Source organism: Gobius niger, assembly GCF_951799975.1.
Source record: "Gobius niger genome assembly, chromosome: 19".
Classification (NCBI taxonomy): Eukaryota; Metazoa; Chordata; class Actinopteri; order Gobiiformes; family Gobiidae; genus Gobius; species Gobius niger.
In genome coordinates this window covers 6053659-6072580 of record NC_136870.1, presented here as the reverse complement: position 1 = coordinate 6072580, position 18922 = coordinate 6053659, and the positions used below count along the sequence as shown (strand labels likewise).

The following is an 18922-nucleotide window of genomic DNA, read 5'->3' as shown; positions in this document are numbered from 1 at the left end:
TTATTAGCTTTCAAAAGAATAATGCCATATTCACATAATAATGACACTTTTGCTTGGGTCTCATCTGAGGGTTAAGGGGAGACAGTACTGGCAAAACATTTTTTTTTGTTCACCGATTCAACAGTTTCTACAGAGTTTCATGGGAAATTGCAAATTTTAAAGGTACCAATCTTGTACTTAATATTTGAGGTTTTTTTCATTCTCTTGTTTCTTGCCTGATTCAATGAGTTTGGACCCACCAAAAACAAGCCCATGTATATTTAATGCACACCCCTGACGCCTAAAGAAGCAGAGCAGGCCTCACCTCCGTTGGTCTTGACCGGACTCTGAGGCCCGGCTGACCCCCCCTCGGCGGTGCAGCCCAGCACAGTGATGCCCCCCAGCAGACCCTCTCCTTCTGGGCTGGGGCTGGCTGTGGATGTGGAGTCCTCTGGGGGTCCGGAGTTCAGGCTCACCTCCTCTCCCGCGGGGTAGTCCGTCTCTCGTGCTCCTGCACACAGACGTATGCTCACAAGGCTGGGGTGCACTGACCCCTACTGGCAGCTCGGGGAAATGTGGATACTGAAGTACGGCTGAGCAGCTGATCCAATAGCATATGATCGTGATTTTGATTAGACTAGAATTGAACCTCTTTAAGTGATATTTCCCTAAAATGGAAAAGCTAACCTATATAATAAATTCAGTTATATCCCTTAGCTCATTATTATTCAACATTATTCTTTCCAAAAATAAGCCATAGCATTTGGGGGCCGACCTGGCACGGAGGCGATGCAGAGCACGTGGGAGCTGCACACGGTGAAGCTCTCCAGGATGTTGCCGGGCTGGTTGCCGTCGATCACCAGAGCTTTGGTGCTGGACTGAGTACTGGTGCAGATCCACACCAGAGAGGACAGCTCCTCCTGCTGCTGCAGCTCCGCCTGCTGATCCTACACACACATCAATTCATAGTTTTCAGGTGGAAATCACTGCAGAGGAGTTCACTGGAGGCTCTGCATTAGCCTGGTTAGCCAAGAGTCAAGACTAGGGCTGGGTACCCTTCGTTCATTTTCGATACCACTACTTTAGTGATATCTGCTTTTCCATACCGGTGCCGTAACAATATTTTTTCCGATACCCATTTTACTCTAACTTTAACATCTAATAATTACAAAAGTTTAATAAGTTATATCCTTGCTTAATGTAACTGTTTTTTGTTGTTCAGCTGCAGGTGGATAATTATCTGCGCACACGTTCATATTGCTTTTTTTTTTAGAGCCACTGAGGGTCATATATTTAGATTTGGAGAGTAAAGTACCAAAACCTGGCAAGAATTTTTGCTTTTCGATACCGCCCCCTACCGAGGCTTTTCAGTCGGCACCACCTAGGTACTGTTTAAGAGCACCCAGCCCTAGGTGTAGATAATCTGGTTAGCCAAGACTATGAATAACTGCAGTGTGGATAGTCTGGTTAGCCAAGACTATCAATAACTGCAGTGTGGATAGTCTGGTTAGCCAAGTCTATGAATAACTGCAGTGTGGATAATCTGGTTAGTCAAGACTATGAATAACTGCAGTGTGGATAATCTGGTTAGTCAAGACTATGAATAACTGCAGTGTGGATAATCTGGTTAGTCAAGACTATGAATAACTGCAGTGTGGATAATCTGGTTAGTCAAGACTATGAATAACTGCAGTGTGGATAGTCTGGTTATCCAAGACTATGAATAACTGCAGTGTGGATAGTCTGGTTAGCCAAGACTATCAATAACTGCAGTGTGGATAGTCTGGTTAGCCAAGACTATGACTAACTGCAGTGTGGATAGTCTGGTTAGCCAAGACTATCAATAACTGCAGTGTGGATAGTCTGGTTATCCAAGACTATGAATAACTGCAGTGTGGATAGTCTGGTTAGCCAAGACTATGACTAACTGCAGTGTGGATAGTCTGGTTAGCCAAGACTATCAATAACTGCAGTGTGGATAGTCTGGTTAGCCAAGACTATGAATAACTGCAGTGTGGATAGTCTGGTTAGCCAAGACTATCAATAACTGCAGTGTGGATAGTCTGGTTATCCAAGACTATGAATAACTGCAGTGTGGATAGTCTGGTTAGCCAAGACTATGAATAACTGCAGTGTGGATAGTCTGGTTATCCAAGTCTGTGAATAACTGCGGTGTGAATAATCTGGTTAGTCAAGACTATGAATAACTGCAGTGTGGATAGTCTGGTTAGCCAAGACTATGAATAACTGCAGTGTGGATAATCTGGTTAGTCAAGACTATGAATAACTGCAGTGTGGATAGTCTGGTTAGCCAAGACTATGAATAACTGCAGTGTGGATAGTCTGGTTAGCCAAGACTATGAATAACTGCAGTGTGGATAGTCTGGTTAGCCAAGACTATGAATAACTGCAGTGTGGATAGTCTGGTTATCCAAGTCTGTGAATAACTGCGGTGTGAATAATCTGGTTAGCCAAGACTATGAATAACTGCAGTGTGGATAATCTGGTTAGTCAAGACTATGAATAACTGCAGTGTGGATAGTCTGGTTAGCCAAGACTATGAATAACTGCAGTGTGGATAATCTGGTTAGTCAAGACTATGAATAACTGCAGTGTGGATAGTCTGGTTAGCCAAGACTATGAATAACTGCAGTGTGGATAATCTGGTTAGCCAAGACTATGAATAACTGCAGTGTGGATAGTCTGGTTAGCCAAGTCTATGAATAACTGCAGTGTGAGGACATGTGACTTGGTGCTACCTTGAGCTCCTGGTCGAGCTGCTCCAGGCTGCTCTGCTTCTTGTTCCTGGGGCTGTCCGGGGCGTCGCTGTAGAACACGCTGGCTCCGACGATAGAGCCGCCGTCTCTGGTCCTACCCCCGCACAGGTTCACCCCTGCCGCGCACCACAGCTATGCAACACACAGCAGAGCATGAGGAGAACGGCTGCAGGCAACAGTTTATACAGCAATAAAAAACACAAACATGAGGAAAGCTGGACTAGAATTCTATACAGTAAACAGTAATACTATGTCGATTAAGTAATACAGTACAGTAACAAAGTACTGAGACTCTCCAAACCTTCATAGAAGCGTCTTTCTCATCCAGCGGTCGGAGAAAAACTGGCACAGGCAGGTTTTTACTCTCCGACTGGCCTCCATTAGACTGAAAGTGCACACACTGTCAGTACATCACTGCTCACTCTGAACATGCACTCTACGTAGAGCCCGTATCTGACCTTGTACTTCTTGGGCAGACTCCAGCCGTACGCCTGCACCCGCCCGTCCTCCTTCTGCACGTGGGCTTTGACCTGCTGGTACTGCGCCCTCTTCTGTTCACGCCGGGACACCACGCTCTCTGCAGGGGCTCTGCGAGACAAAGAACGTGGCATCAGTTTACCGCAGTCGTTTCAGAGTGTGGACGCTCTGGGCCGCGCTACACTGGCACAAATCCTTAGCTTCATTGGTCTTAATACTTCAGCTTTAGTCCATTTATTCAGGTCATTTATTTCACACTAGGTTTTATCTGAAGGCTTTCATACTAATAAAATCCTAGCAGCAGATTTCAATTGGATGATGATGACTGTTTGGCAGCCAACTGAGCCTTTGTCTTTTATAAGAAAATGCCTTTTAGTCCAGTCAATGAAAATTAAAAAGTATTGGTATTTCAACAAATGAATTTAAGTATTGGAAATTGTGATGAAGGTTGACAGGTCGTATCAAGCTTTTGACAGAATCCTCCACAATAGGCAGAAACGTCATGCATTGTGAAGAGCGGCCTTTCTCCTCATCACTTCGAGGTTGTTTATTAACAGCGTTCATACCGCTGTTTTATTGGGAAAAAACACTTTGTCCTGAGAAAAGAAAAGTCCCTGTGACACCGCTGCACCACAGCTGCTGTCACTCGCTCGCTCTGATCCGAATTCGACGGTCAAAGAGAGAGCTCAGAAGGAGAGTACACGTGGTTGTTGCAGACAGCGCCGCGGGTCTGTTCTACGGCTCCTTACTCAAACCCTGATTACAAACCGCTTTCAAATAAACTTTTGTCTCATATTGCTTTAGACGCATTTTTAGCGCCATTACAGTCATTAACCTCTTAACCTGAACCAAGCACATTTTCTCCAGTTTGGCTTTACCCAAATATTAAAGTTTCTTGAAAAAAAGTTTCAAATAGCAACAAAAATGTTGCTAGAAGAACGAGGATTAAAACGCAAATAAAAGAGTAACAAAAACGTGTGACGAAAACACAACAAAAAAGCTAAAAAGAGCAACAGAAAAATGAAAAGGAAAAGTAATATCGAACTAAAAGTGACGAAAAAGTGATAAAAAAGCCACAAAAGAGCAACAAAAAAGTGACAAAAAGTGATGAAAACATGGCAAAAAAGTGACAAAAACCCAACGGGCAATGGAAAAAGGTCAAAAAAGAGACAGCAATGCGGCGACGCAAAGAAAAAGATCCTAAAATATCAGTTTTGTAGGTCTTAGCTTTGAAATGAGGCGTTACACTGGCCTGGGTTGGGGTAAAGCTGAAATGGAGAGTTAATGCGGGGGTCAAGCTTAAAAAAACTAAAATAATTTTGTCATTGTGATCATTGATGAAAACACGGGATGACGACTATTCTGTTGTGGGGAAGTGCACTATAATGACAGAGTTGAAATGTATGCAGCCTACAATATTCCATCTTATATATTCAGCAGGTAATCTACTGCTATTGTTTACGTTAATGTACATTTAAGACCCAGAGAATCATTAATTAGGCCTAATGCCAAAAGCTCCCGATCGTCTTCTGACAGTGAACTGAAATGTTTGTAAGCGAGAACGGACATTTTCCTGTGGTTCTGATACTGGCTTGAAATATTTTATCCCGAGAACGAGAGAAGATTTCGGATAACTGAGATTTGCCGTCTTTGAAGAATTAAGTGCTACGAGTCAGGAAGTGAGGAAATCCGTCAAATCTGTAATTGGCCTTGAATAATAAAAAAAAACGATTTTGTTTGACCTGTACTAAAGGCCGACTCACTCGTCATTGAGGAAGTCGAAGGCCTTGCTCTTGTCGCTGGGCAGCTGCTGCAAGGCGCTGCTCTTCTTCTTCACCGAGGGCTGGACCTGAGCCGTGGGCGCGTTGTACTTGACGTTGACCGGAGACTCCGCCGTCGGCTTCTTGGCCGCGCCGCCGGACGAGCTGAACAGACGGCTGAAACTACGGGAGTGAGAGGGGGCAGAGGGAGGCCGAGAGAGGGGGGAGAAGAGGAGGGACACACAGGGGAGGTAGAAGCGCAGCTGAAGCATCACAAACTGGGGTTCAACATCCACAGACCCAAGCCCTGGCCACGCCCCTCGCACCATGATGTCATAATGTAGAGTGCCCTCCACTGATACTGGCGCCTCGCAAAAAGGAGCCTGCTAATATACTCTTAGTGTGGGAAAGTGTTCTTTGTACATTTCATGAACATTACTAATCTATGTCCTCAGATATAAAATAGCCCTGACTTTACTGTTAACAATAACAATGCTGATTCATTCCCAATTGCAACAAAAACATGTTACATTATATGTCAGTTGCTTTGATTCTCAGAGAGAGAGAAAAAGGTTTTGAAAGAAGTCTCCAAAATGAAAATTGACAAATGTTGTAATTGATCATGATTTGGTAGTGACTGGATCCATAAACCTGTCACTTTAAAGCCCTTTCTTCTTATTAATATTCTTATATTAATATTGTCACTTCTTTTGGACACATTTATGAGAACATAATTGGACATTAGATGGGATTTTGGAGATCTTTTATAGTGTTTGAATAAGGTAGTAAGTGTTTTTCGACTTTAAAAACTGAAATTAATCAGACGGGAACAAGATAATAAGATACTGAAGAATCTTTTTGGGAAAAAAAAAAACTCCAAAATAATATTAGGCCCACACTACCATATATTGAATTACATAGTATTTTGTATGAGACTGAGTGTGTTACAAGGACATTACGAGAGACGGTGGAACGTCGCCAACTTCGAGTGATTTCAGGACCAAGTTTATCTTTTTAAGCCTATCAAAATCATATGTAAACTGTAATTGCCGTATCAGTGGAGGGTACACGCTCCCCTGTGCCCTCCCCCCCATAGAGCGGTTGGACGGTTGTGCAGAGCGGGAAGGGTTAATGTGGCGCGGGACGTTAGTGAACACACGACACGACAGACCCAGTTCCCAACTAACTTCTGAACATAAACCAGTTCACTCAAACTCTCCAATTATGTTTCCCATGTCCCGCCTCCCGTTTCCATAGAACCCTTCCCAAACACACCTCCTATGAAAGAGACGTCACAAAAATCAGGTAGAAAAAGTTAGAGGGGCACACAAACAAACAAAGCAAAAAAAGACACCGTTAATTCATCAACTTGTGTTTGTTTTGTCTGTCTTTTAAAATTCCCAACATTCCAGTCACAAATGTCTACCGTGCATCAAAATCTACATAAAACATCCACACCAGTCAGAGGAATGTGCAGAGCTTTACCTACATCCTGGAGACAACCATTTGGAAATAAGACATTTAAAATAAAAAGTACTATTAATACCAGAGGAACTTCACTTTCTATAGGAGTCTAGGGAGAAAAGAAAAAGAGCTTACAACTGCCAGAGACTGGATTTCTTCTTCTCCGGAAGAGCAGGGTTCTCCTTGGACGCTCTGGGGACAGGAAGAGAAAAGCCTCATTAAAGATGGATCAGCATGTTGGCTTTTCATGATAGCTAAGATGCTACTAGGTTTATGTTTGTTACTTTCAGAGCTCATGTTATTATTCCTTTTCATTCAGATTTTATTTTAGGACAGCGGAGGGTGAAACGGGGTGAAGAGAGGGAGAGACATTCAGCAAAGTGTCGGCACTTTGCTCAACAACAACATGGAGCTTAACCAGCACACATAGGCAAACACTATCTCTTTAACGTTGAAAAATGTAAACTTATTAGATTAGTTTCATATAACCACTTCTACTTACTACGGGTAGTAGTTACCTTGTACCTTGTATGAGCTGCTAACAATGTTAACTTCTAAATAAGGCTGCTTGATAATAGAAAAAATATTAATCAGACGGTACATTTCCGCTTCATAGGTAATGAACGGAATTTACCACAGACCGAAACTTTGATGAATGATGAAAAACAACCCAACTCTATTCCACTCATGTAGGAGGTGTTTACCGGATCATCTCGGTCCAGCGCACGGCCTCCTGGAGCTCCATCAGCCTCTCCTTGTACTGGTTCCTCTCCATCAGGACGCGGGCCATCTCCACCCGAGTGAAGCGCTTCCTCTGGGCCGTGGGCACGTCACTCTGCACACAACAAGATCAGATCAATGTGCAGAATATAAAAAGAGGAACAAACATGTACCTGTTCAAAGAAATTCAAACAAAAACTGAGCTGTAATTCCTTTATTCCTTCTCTGACATACTCACATCATCTTCATTGTCATTCTTCACCTTGCGTTTGGTCTCCTCCAGCTCTGTCCGAAGCCTGCAACAGATTCAGTACAAATTAAAAGGAAAACCCTGCTTTACAGTTACAGTAGTATAGTTAGCTTGATGTTTTCTCTCTTGAGAACAGTAGGTGGCGGTGTGCTGTTGTACTGTGCCAATGCCACTGACGCTCCACAAGGAAGAGGTTTTGTCCCCGTTGTGTTGCCGTGCAGGTGTGGGGACTCTTTCCACTTCCTCTTCCCAACTTTTATTTAAATTGAAGTAGTTTCCAAACAGTAGTATCTGTATCTGTTCTACATAAGGACGCTGTTAAATTAAAGCCCAAGTCCTCACTTTTTGAGCTCCTCCTCCAGCTCCTTGTTCTTCTCCTCCAGTTTGGTCTTGGCATGAGTGACGGCGCTCAGCTCCCCCTGCAGGACCTCCTTCTCACACGTCAGGTCATCCAACTGGCCGATCAGGTCATTCTTCACCACGTTCAAAGCATTTCTACGAAAAGACGAGAAGGAACGGCATCATCAAGGCATGAACCGTAAGTCGTTCATTGTGAGTCATTAGAGCATGGGCAGAGCAAAGGATCATGGTCTGTGTAGTTTTACCGCACTGAACAATGGATTCACTTTCCTTGTATTTGAAGCTGTACTCACTTGGTCTCCAGCAGCTGGGTATTTTCCTGAATGAGATGTTCAACTTCTCGGCCCATACCTTCAATAATACAAATATAAGTGAATACCAATATAAAGTAACATTTTTAACGGTAGCAATATAAGTTAGCGATCACTATTCTACCAGGACCCTACTCTAGATTCTTACCAAAGAAGTTGAAGTCTGACAGCGGGAGAAAATACAATACACAAATTGGGTTTAGCTCATATTAAATGTTACTCGCCCTCCACTGTTACTCGGGTTTATACAGGCAACAGAAAGTCTACTTTAATGCTAGTGAATTTAATGCACAATACTATATTTTCATTGCCACAAATGAAACAAATCTGTGCATTTATAACTTCTAAAGACTTGCAAACATTACTTTAAGCAGAGAAAATAAGGAAAACCTGAAACTCTGAGCAAAAATGTGTGTAAATGTGAAAGAGGGTTTTAGTATTCATGATAAACCTATGGAGTAAAACAATTCGAATTTCATGCCAGCTCGAATCCAATTTAATGCTTTTAATGACATTTTGGAACAAATCCTTTTATGACTTTTAATGCCCCACAGAGAGCCCAGCTATATCTCAAGCACCTTTTTTTTTATATATATATATAGAATAACGAGTTACTGCAATTATATTTGCTTTGTCTCTATCAAGAATCAGTTCATTTTCCACTTTTGAAAGAGATCCAGAGCATTTACATTTGAGAGATGACTGAAATATGAGCAGCTTCACTAGTGCAGGAAAACCCAGGCGTTTCAGAACATGTTTGTAGAGCTCTAAACTACAGGAATAGCCTTTGGGACAAGCTAATTCCAACTATTCACATAAATTACACAAATCTACTATCTAATCTATCTGCCACACCTACACACAGCTCATACCCACCCGAGAACTCGTCTGTTTGTGGAGGCGCAGGTGAGGCGATGCAAAACAGTCATGTGTAATATTCATAATTAGGTTTATTGGTGTGAGGTCTTTGTACGAGGTCTTTCTTACCCAGCAGGTCGGCTCCTTCATCCACATCCGCCACCAGGTCGTTCCCGGCGGAGGACAGCTCCTCAAACAGGGAGTCCGTGTTGCGGTCGAACGCCAGGTTCTCCACGCCGCTTTTAGTCGGCGTACTGTGGAGGGAGAGACTAGACTGAAGTACATTTGGATTATGTCATATCGAATTCTTCTTTCCATCCTTTTCTTGGGGGGATTGCAATTAAAGTTAGCGAGCACTTTTTCTCAACCAAAATAAAAGACTCGGGAAAACCTTCAAAACTACACACTCGGTCCCATCACTACTTTCTGCCGCACCTTGTAGCTCTAAGGCCCTCCAGCTCCATGTCCAGCTCAGGGGTGGACTCGATGATGGCCTGCACTGCCGACTTCTCCAGCTCGTCTGCTCCGTCGGAGAACACTGTGGCACACACACGCACAAGCATTGACGCCTCATCAACGATATTTACGAATCTGAAACCCACAGCAAATCCCTACTGATCTCTACCTTCATCGTTGAGGGAGGACGAAGAATCCTGAGTGTTTTGCACATTGCTGATATTATTGCTGTCCCGTTCGCCGCTTTTCGTTTCCAGGTTGTTGCCGAGTCTATCTGAAGACCCTCTCTGCTGATTGGCCGTCTCCTCTGTTGCCGTGGTGACGTCTGAAGCGTTAGAAGAGGCCGCTGAGGTGGTGGTGGTGGTAGTGGTGGGTGCTGGACCCTGGGCGGAGCTGCCAGATTTGGGGGCTGTGGTTCTGGGTGCACTCCCCTGGTTGGATGGAGTCCCGGATTTGGAGCCGTGTCTCGCGTTGGCCATTTCGTCCTAAACACAGAAGAGCAGAAAACATTATTCTAATTACACGAGCGAAAGTCAGGGCAGCTGTGCACAGGTTAGTAGAGCCCAAAACTGAGTGCTTGAAACCACAACACCAAAATACAACGTCAGCATTGATATTTTACATTTTACAACTTAAATCGATGGGAAAACACATCTTTTAAAGCAAATTGTAAATTGCTTGGGGCGCCCTCCGCTGGCAGCAGTGGGGGATTACCCATGATAAAAACAAGACAATCAACGCTAGAATTTTTATCAGTATCAATTCATCTGTTTCTGATCAATATCTAAGCCCCCGTCAAGCCTTTTTGTTATTACTAAACTCAAAATCTTAGTCACAGAATTGAACGTGTCATACCAGGGGGCGTGGCCTAGTGCGGGGTAAAGGCAGTCCGTTATGGAAATCAGTATTCTTTCACTATTTTTGAACATATTCAGCACACACAAATAAAGTCAAGTCAGAATCAAGTCGATATGAATGTTTTGAGAATGTTTATAGATACAGACGGCATCTTTGGAATTGATCATTTTCGCAAACAAGAGGAGAAAACGGAACTTCGCACATTTCTCCATTACTTTAACAAAGGTTGAATTATAAATAATAATATTCTACTAAATAAAGATTGAGACATGGAGCGGAGCAAAGTGGTTCAACAGCCTATAAATACTAAAAAAAACAGACAAAGCTAACCAGGAAGCTACATTAGCTTCATGCTACATATGCTAACATTAGCAACAAGAACCATTTTTTGCTTCTACTGAACAATTTGTTGTGGAAAAAACATGCATATGGACCCGATTTTGACTTGACTTCATTTGTGTGTGATTAATATGTTTTTTAATTTCAAATTATCGGCTAGGCCACACCCCCTAGTATGATGTGTTGCCGTCTGTGTCTATTGTCCAGTAGAAGTGAAAAACCGGCACAGGAAGCTAGTAGCGGCATGTCGTATGAAGCATTATGGTTAGCATTTCTGGTTATGTACAAATTTGGGCCGTTGAACCTCTTTGTCCTTCTCCGTGTGTCTGTATCTTTATTTGGTAGGAAATAAATCCATAATTCAGCATTTGTTAAAGCAGTGGTGGAGTAATTGGTGAAAGAGTAGCGAGCTAACCTTTGTCTCAAGGACCTCCATTTTCCAATCTTGGCAATGTCAATGCCTACAGACAAACCATGCCCTGGTGTGTCGACAAATCCCATGCTTTTGGATACAATTAAGAAGGTTAGCATCTATCCAAAGATCAAACCACACCAAACGTTAGCTGAAAAGGTTTAAAACTGTCCCAACTTGTCTACCTGCTCCTCATGAAGTTCCCGATTCTCCTGAGAGCTTTCACTTTCCAATAGCACAGGAAAGAACTGCGGGGGAGGGGAAGAAAACACATTCACCTGCCCCTAAGATGTGCAGCCACTTTTTGTGCACTGTAAACCTGTAATGTCACAAATCCACAAGCAATATTTTTCACGCGACAAATTCAATCAGCCTTTCTGAGCCGGTAAAAGGTGACCTCGCTGGCGAACACTCTGTTAATGAGAAACGATGCCATTATGATAATTACGTGAAACCTGGTGCAGCCTTGTATAGAAGCCCACACCGGCAGACTATTTACTTATTTTCTATTCATGCACTAAACCTCTGGCTAAACCGTCTCTAAGTAGAACAGGAGAGTGTCCCGCTCACTCTAGGCCCCATTTGAAAACAAAAACAATGGGCTCTGATGCTGTAGCTGCTGTAATTCCCAGTGGGGGTGAGGCATGTCCCTATAGCTGGCTGCTGGCGCACTCTGCAGTGGTTAAGGCAGCAGCGAGCAGCTCCTCTGCCCTGCACTGTGCTGAGCTCTGCTGAGGTGGCAAGTACCCAGAGCTATAAAAACGATCAGGCAAATGAGAGGTCTGCGGATCGAGCATGCACACATTTGAAAACCTTTGTATTTTTACTATAGGTTCCAATAATATCTAGCACTTTGATATGAGCATGCAATTTTCTGATCTATCACTTCTTGACCACACATTGCCTTATAGATTATAGAATATAGACTCCAGAACCATAAACAGACATACAATCTTCCATAAAATAGGAGTGAAGTGGGAAAAAAGATTGCTAACCACTAAGACCACTGAGTTTTGAATAGCTTTCTGCAGCATTAACTATATCAATTGATGTGATTATGAGTATTTTCGTTTGGTTCTGACATTGGTTGGAATATTCTATCCCCAGAACCAGAAATGATCCAAGATTTCATATCAAGCAAATTCTCCTTGTGTGTTCACTCAGAAGAGGCAGGGCCTTGGCAAAAGTACCAGGATGTTGCTCCCATTTATGGGCCTTTTCTTACACCATCCAGTACTTTCAAACAGCACCTTGCTTTTGATCAGGTCAAGGTTCGGCAACATTATGTGGCCTGAAGATCCTGAATGACCAGGTTATCCCATAAATAGGCCTATATCTTTTTACTTCTTCCATGCTGGCACGGGCATATTCCAAGATGCCAATGAATGGATTCATCGGACTCAAACAGTGAAAGAGTGATGGATGATTTTTGCACATGGATTGGCCGCCAAAGAGTTCAGATCTTCACCCCATTGACCATCTTTGGGATGTGCTGGAGACGACTTTGCGCAGTGGTCACGCTCTCCCGTCATCAATACGAGACCTTGGTGAACACTGGATGGAAATAAATCTATCAGACGCTTTTAGACATAATACCAGAGTGAATTAACTGCAGTAATCAACATACAACTGCCCAACGTTCATTATCCAACAACAATCCGCATTAGCATTCAACACGGGCCCTTGATTTGAGCCCGGTTGCCTGGAGCAACCCCTCCATGGAGACGCCGTGTCCTCGGCGCCCCTCCTCCTGAGGCGGTAGGCTGGGTGTCAGATGGGACCACTTCCTCTGGGCTGGAAGCCACGGTCTGACTCACCAAACCAAAAACAAAACAAAACAAAACTACTCCTGCTAAATATTCAGAGCACAAATCACTTCTTTTGTGGCTAAATGCTCTTTCTCGCCGAGGTGCCGAGGTGTCTCAGCGGTGGGAAGTCGTAGTGTGTAATCGGTGCTTTAAAGTTTCTGTATTTTCCAGTTGAAGTGCTGCATTTCAGGTTGAAAACGCGCCATGAAAGAGTCAGCAAGAATCCATCCATCTTTACAAATGATAAAGCTCAGGATTTTTTAATGTTGTTGGTAATTTGAAAGCTTACTCTCTTTCCTTACATCTTACTGTCCTTTACTGTTGTGTCATTTATTGAGCTTTATGCACCAAAAGAAGGGTCTTGCCGTGATTCGAACCACCAGCCTTCCGGTCATCTAACATTAAGCTCTACCATCTGAGCCACTGTCGATGAAACACTAATGCAGCTCTTTCTGACTTTCATCTGGTCTGTAACGGGCTGAGGTAGCTCTTCTGAGGTTGAAGATGCTGTAAACGCTATTTTTCGCAGAAGGTTATCTAAATAAAGCATCTGGAAGAGGAAGAGTGCAGTGAGTGTATCGTCCTCTTACCGCTGAACTGAAGGCTGCAGACAGCTCAAAAAAGCATCCTGTCTAGAGTTACATCCCCCCAAAAAACACACAGGGAGTCAGCGTGGGTTAGTCCAGGCTGATCTTCGTCATGATCATCCTTCTACATGTGTCCAAGTCGCGGTAAAAGCTTTGCCTCCGAAATAAAAGCATAGTCCAGGAAGGGACCAAACGGCAGCAGAAATCGAATACTTCTTTGCGCTGCGGTCGATACAAAAGTGAAACTACAGAAAACACCTGGCATGAGCGTGACTCCCGTCTGCGTTTGTTTACTAAACTCGTGTTACATTCTAATGTGAGCTTGGGTTTGTATAGAGTTGTATTGACAGGAACCTTAGTTTGACAGCAGCCATAAAGTTGAAAGAAGAAGAAGAAAGAACTAAGCACTGCTGGTGGGTCTTGTGCAAATTGGACTCTACATATCCAGACCACTTTCTGGAGGGAACATTTTTTTCCCCATTTCCAAAGCCTGGAAAGATCCGCGACAACATGACACAATTGGAAAGAGAATGAGGACAATATTTATGTGGACGAGTGACCTTCAACGTGTGCAGATAAAGGGCAGCAGGTTCATTTGTTCTCATTTCAAAGGTCCAACATCCGAGAATGACGAGCCGATACTAGCAGCTCTCTCAGACATGGGGCTATCTCGGAAGCAACAACGATGCAAATGAAAGGCCCCAAACAGCAGCTCACCTAAACAAAGGCCGAAAAAGGCTTTTGACAGATCTAAGCCACAGAGAAAGCTCATCATTACAAGATTCTGCGGCTCCGCAAAGTGACAAGCAATGCATATAATACACCTCCAAATGATCAGAGTTTGCCCTAAGTTTAACACAAAGTGACTAGTGACCGAGACAACAGCCAAAAGCAACTTGGTTCAGACATTAAATGTTTAACTGAACGGAGGAACCCTACATTCTGGAATCTGAGGACTGGACGGTCTGTGGTCTCTCCTTCTGTGGTTCTCCCCAAGGTTTCTCTTTTCTCCTGCCGGGTTTTTGAGATTTTCCTTGCCGTGCTGGAGAGTCTAAGGACGGGGGACACCCATGACGCTCGTCGCCGCCTCCTATTGGACATTATATTTGCCTGGATTCACCTGGACTTTAAATTGTCATATCTATTGCTCTGTTTTATTGCCTTAATGTTTGGTGCAGCCCTGTGAGGCGACTTCTGTTGTGATATTGGGCTATACAAAACCATTAAACTTAAACTTAAACTTAAACTATAGGCTTTATATCACTAATAGCGCAGGGAGATAATGATTAAAAAAAAGTATCTCAATGTTTTGGGGGATGTTCTCAATAACGAAGCGATATTTTTGCAAACCGTCAGAACTATGCAAAAATGTGACGCGAACATCACTACTTTTTTGCTCAAAAAGGATAAATGTTCTGAACAAACCACAATAGGGCAGATAAAACTCTTTCCCCATTTTCCCCCCCCCAATTTTTTCCCAATTTCACTCCATTTTCTCCACTTCTTTGCCCTCTTTTCCCCATGTTTTTGCGTTGTGTGTTTCAGACCTACCTTGAGACTGGTGTTGGAGCGCGGGTGGCCATGTTGGTTGTACCTCCAAGGCTCTGCCGCGTCCTCCGGAGGTCTGTGGGGGTCAGGGCCCCCGCCGTCCCCCGGCCCGGGGAGCTGGAACAGGCCCATGGAGATCGGACGCTCCTTCCTGCACGCAAACACGCCACGTCCTTATCATACTGTGTCGTAGTACTGCCGTTCAGCACAGCAGCAGCTGGAGGTATAGCATTCCTAACACTGTACAGTGGAGAAGAACAATGGCTCCCACAGTGAGACGGGGACAGCAGCTGGCAGCCAAAAACAATAGACGGTGCCATACGGAGAGCAGGGGTCAAACTGGACACAAACTGACAAAGTTAAAACCGAGCGAACACATGAGTCACAGCTAAACCTTGACTTCCTTCCACACAAACCTATTTCATCTAGTTTGTGGACTATAAACCATGCCATGTGCTGAGAGAAGAGGCTTTATCACTCAGACAAAAGTGATACGGGGAACAGACATTATGTAAAAGCTCCTTTTTAGCTTTTTACCATGTTACAACAACACAAAAGTAAACACACAGCTAACTTATGCGCTAAAGACATTTCAGACCTACAAATGTCTTCTTCTGAAACCCTGAAGAGGCACCATGAGCCCCACACACCTGCAGCACAGTGGAGGCGTCACAAGAGGCGCTACAGGAAACAAGGACGTGACAAAGGGGGAGGTATCCGGGCAAGACTCGTCTCTAAGCCACACTAGCCTTCTATCCCTACTATTGTTCTGGCTAACGTTCGTTCACTGGAGAATAAGACGGGTTATATTCGTTGCTATGCTCTTCAGAAGATGGTGAAAGACTGTCGTGGAGCGGAGGGAGCTGCGCAGGAGGAGCTGACCAGTGCAGGACACCACGCTCTGAAACAGGGACACACCCAGGAGCACTGAAGGCAGTACTCTGGTTTCCCCGACCTCCAAAACAAGGAGGTCAATTGCTCAGGACTAAAAACTCAATTTCAACATACAATTGTACAATGACAAATAGTGCACTTAATTACTTCCTAAAACATATACATTAGCCTTTCACTTTCACACTCAGATGCTTTAAAAACTCACATTTCCTTGTATTCCTTTCATGTAAACGCATATTTGCACAAGACATAAACAGTTTCTACCAAGTACTTCATTCACCTCATCATTCGGCTCAGTACTTCTTACTTAAACTTGAGCAAAAGTATAAAGTATTTGGCGGCCATGACACTTATAGCCCCTTCCACATGACGTAGCCCCCCGCACACCCCAACAACAACACTAGCACGTCAGACATTAGCGTAGGAAACAGAGAGCTCCTGGCGTGTACCTGCTCCTGGGTCTGGGCAGTGTGGGCAGGGAGCAGGGCAGTGCGGGCAGGCCCCCGGTGGACACGGAGTAGTGCACGAGCAGCAGCACGGACAGGGACACCAGCACGGCCGAGTTGACCACCACGGCGCTGCCCACGAAGCCGAACACAAACAGGAGCATGCACCCGGGGTTCATGGCCACGCGCGGACGGCTCACTCCCGCGTCATCCTATGGGCTCTGGGCGGAGGGGTCTGCCTTAGCGTGTGGAGGTCCCGGCGGGAGGGATCCGTGGAGAGGGGGGGTGAGGGGGCGGCAGCGACGGCGTGGCGCGGTTTCCTCGTGTGCAGGTGATGAGTGTGCCGTCGCGGCGCTGTGCGGTCTAGAATGCTCCGGCTGACACTCCCCCCCCCCCCTCCTCTCTCTCTCCATCAGCGCAGTCAGACCCCCTCCCCTCCCGGACGCTGCCGTCTCCCTCTTACGGGACAAAACAGAGCAGGTCCGTAAAGCTTTTCTCTCCAAAGCAGCAGCGTGAAGCCTCAGGCACTTGTGTTCATGGGTAACTAGTTAACTACTACCAATGACTTAACCGGTTATAAGCCCTTTGCCTAGTTCAGGGCAGTGTTCAATTGGAATTTAGTTTTAGTCTTTAGACCAAAATTTAGTTTAAATCAAGATTTAGTCAAATAATTCTCTTCAATTCTAGTCTTGTTTTAGTCGACTAAAATTGCAACTCAGTTTAGTTTAGACTAAATCTAACGTTAATTGAGTCAACTTTGCATTTATAATATTTCTTATCATCATATTTAATGAAGCTCCTCTGCTTCATGTTTGTCTCCCACATGAACAAAGCTCAGAGCTGTTCCTATTGGAAGTTTGGACGATTTTAGCCTTTTCTTTTCCTTTTTCATGTCATATTTTAGTCCAAGGGTTCCAAACCTTTTTTTCCTTGAGGCCCCTCATGCCCGTGCTCTAGTCTGTGTATAAATATTCATTTCAAGCAAACAAACAAACTGAAAATAGGAGTGTTTAATGCACCTAAAGCTCTTTTTCAGTCATATTAGATCATTTTTAACCATATGATTTGCTCAATGGGCCCCCCTACAATCTGCCTCTTTCTTACAGGTTTACACTGCTACTTCTAAACATACTGGGCTCGGGACAAAAAAAAGTTTTATATGGGCCCCACCCTCCAATTTCTTTTATTGTTCATAGAAAATGGGGCTCCTAAATGGCCCCCCTGGTCCTGGGGCCCGGGTCCAGGTATCAGCCTGGTGTGACGGCCTGAAATGAGCTACCTGGGGGACGGTACAGCAGTAGCTGAAATATTCACTCAAGGAAGAAAGTCATGCCGTTAAAGTGATTTTACTCCAGTAGGAGTAAATATTCGTGTACTTGGTGGTAAGACTGCAGTGCGTACGGAGTGTTTGTTCAGACTTTTACGCTCAAACATTGACTACTGTTTGAGAGTCTGGATTCTGACAGATAAAACATAAAATTATGTGACATTGTATTAGGGTTATTAAATAATACATTTAAGATACAAGACAATTGAAGTTTAAAAAGCTTCAATTCATTTTCACAAAAGGAAACTCACAGGTTTTTTATCCAAGTAAGAGCACTTGATACTTCAAGATTATACATAATACTCAAGCAGCACTAAGAAGTATTGTGTATGTTCAAGTGCTTCAACACACTGTGCTGTAGTAAATGTAACCAAATACAACCTGCTTTGATTGTCCAAGGTGAAAGAGTCCATTTTTTGTTTGGAGATTTAACAGTTTACTACTTGGTGACCACCAAGGATTAATTATTAAATGGTTAAAAAACTAACTTATCCCTTGAATCAGTGCAGTGGTTTGTCTTTTCCATTTGAACACATGGATGTGGAGTCTGTCTTTCACCTGTTTCTGAAAGCTAAGCAGGTCGGGCCTGGTTAGTACCGCGATGGGAGACTCGGTGCTATAGTGGCTTAGTAGTTAGAGTATTTTTTAGAGCTAGTTTTTATAGTTTTGAACCATTTGAATCCCTCGCTCTGTGCCCCACAGCCTCACCGTGACTTGACCGCGGGGCCGGACTCCGAAGGCTCGGGGGCAGGTCCTGGTCCGTGCTGGTGTTTGGTCCTTTCCAAGTGCTCCATGTAGCTGTGGATCATCTGACACACAGGAGAATGCAGTACATTAGAACATGTGCACACATACACGGAATAATTAACAACGACGATGGACGGCGGAATGTTTTAGTAGTTTTTGTCTTTTCATTTTGTCATGTGTTTTTGTTTCTTGAATGCACACTCCAGAACAGCAGGTGGCGCTGTGCAGATGTGCCGTTAATGCCACTGACTCATGAATAAGGTTTTTGACCGACGTGTTTCTGCACAGGTGGGATATTTGGGCGCGATTTTCATGTTTTTGGAAGCCGCAAAGTTATTTTTTTTCAAGTCTTTGTTTTTTGGCATTTAGAACATTAATACAAAATTAAAGCTAAATTTACAGTGCCGAGGGAGGGCAAGTGGGAGAACTAAAGACCTTACACAACAAACACCGAAGTTGTAAGTATCTCCACAATTGATTCTGTGGAAGCCCATACTGAGTACGAAGATCCACAAATGATTTGAGAGCTCCTGCTTTGTAGAGA

General features: G+C 44.0%; 1 protein-coding gene across 2 annotated transcripts in view; it reads right to left on the bottom strand.

Annotated features, from left to right (window-relative positions):
* The window catches only part of spag9b (sperm associated antigen 9b), a 45382-nt gene that overhangs the window by 6633 nt on the left and 19827 nt on the right, over positions 1-18922 (bottom strand). Inside the window, exons 4-19 of one of the 2 annotated variants that reach the window (XM_079577943.1) lie at positions 18340-18440; positions 14968-15115; positions 9582-9897; positions 9392-9494; positions 9086-9210; positions 8081-8138; positions 7770-7922; positions 7416-7473; positions 7162-7292; positions 6593-6649; positions 4997-5176; positions 3215-3344; positions 3058-3141; positions 2739-2888; positions 755-926; positions 305-490 (exon numbers count right to left, since the gene is read on the bottom strand). In XM_079577943.1, the coding sequence (XP_079434069.1) occupies positions 305-490; positions 755-926; positions 2739-2888; positions 3058-3141; positions 3215-3344; positions 4997-5176; positions 6593-6649; positions 7162-7292; positions 7416-7473; positions 7770-7922; positions 8081-8138; positions 9086-9210; positions 9392-9494; positions 9582-9897; positions 14968-15115; positions 18340-18440 (2152 nt within the window). Of the gene's footprint in view, positions 1-304; positions 491-754; positions 927-2738; positions 2889-3057; positions 3142-3214; positions 3345-4996; positions 5179-6591; positions 6650-7161; positions 7293-7415; positions 7474-7769; positions 7923-8080; positions 8139-9085; positions 9211-9391; positions 9495-9581; positions 9898-14967; positions 15116-16307; positions 16630-18339; positions 18441-18922 lie in introns of those variants that run through there. The other variant, XM_079577944.1, reaches the window with a different exon arrangement.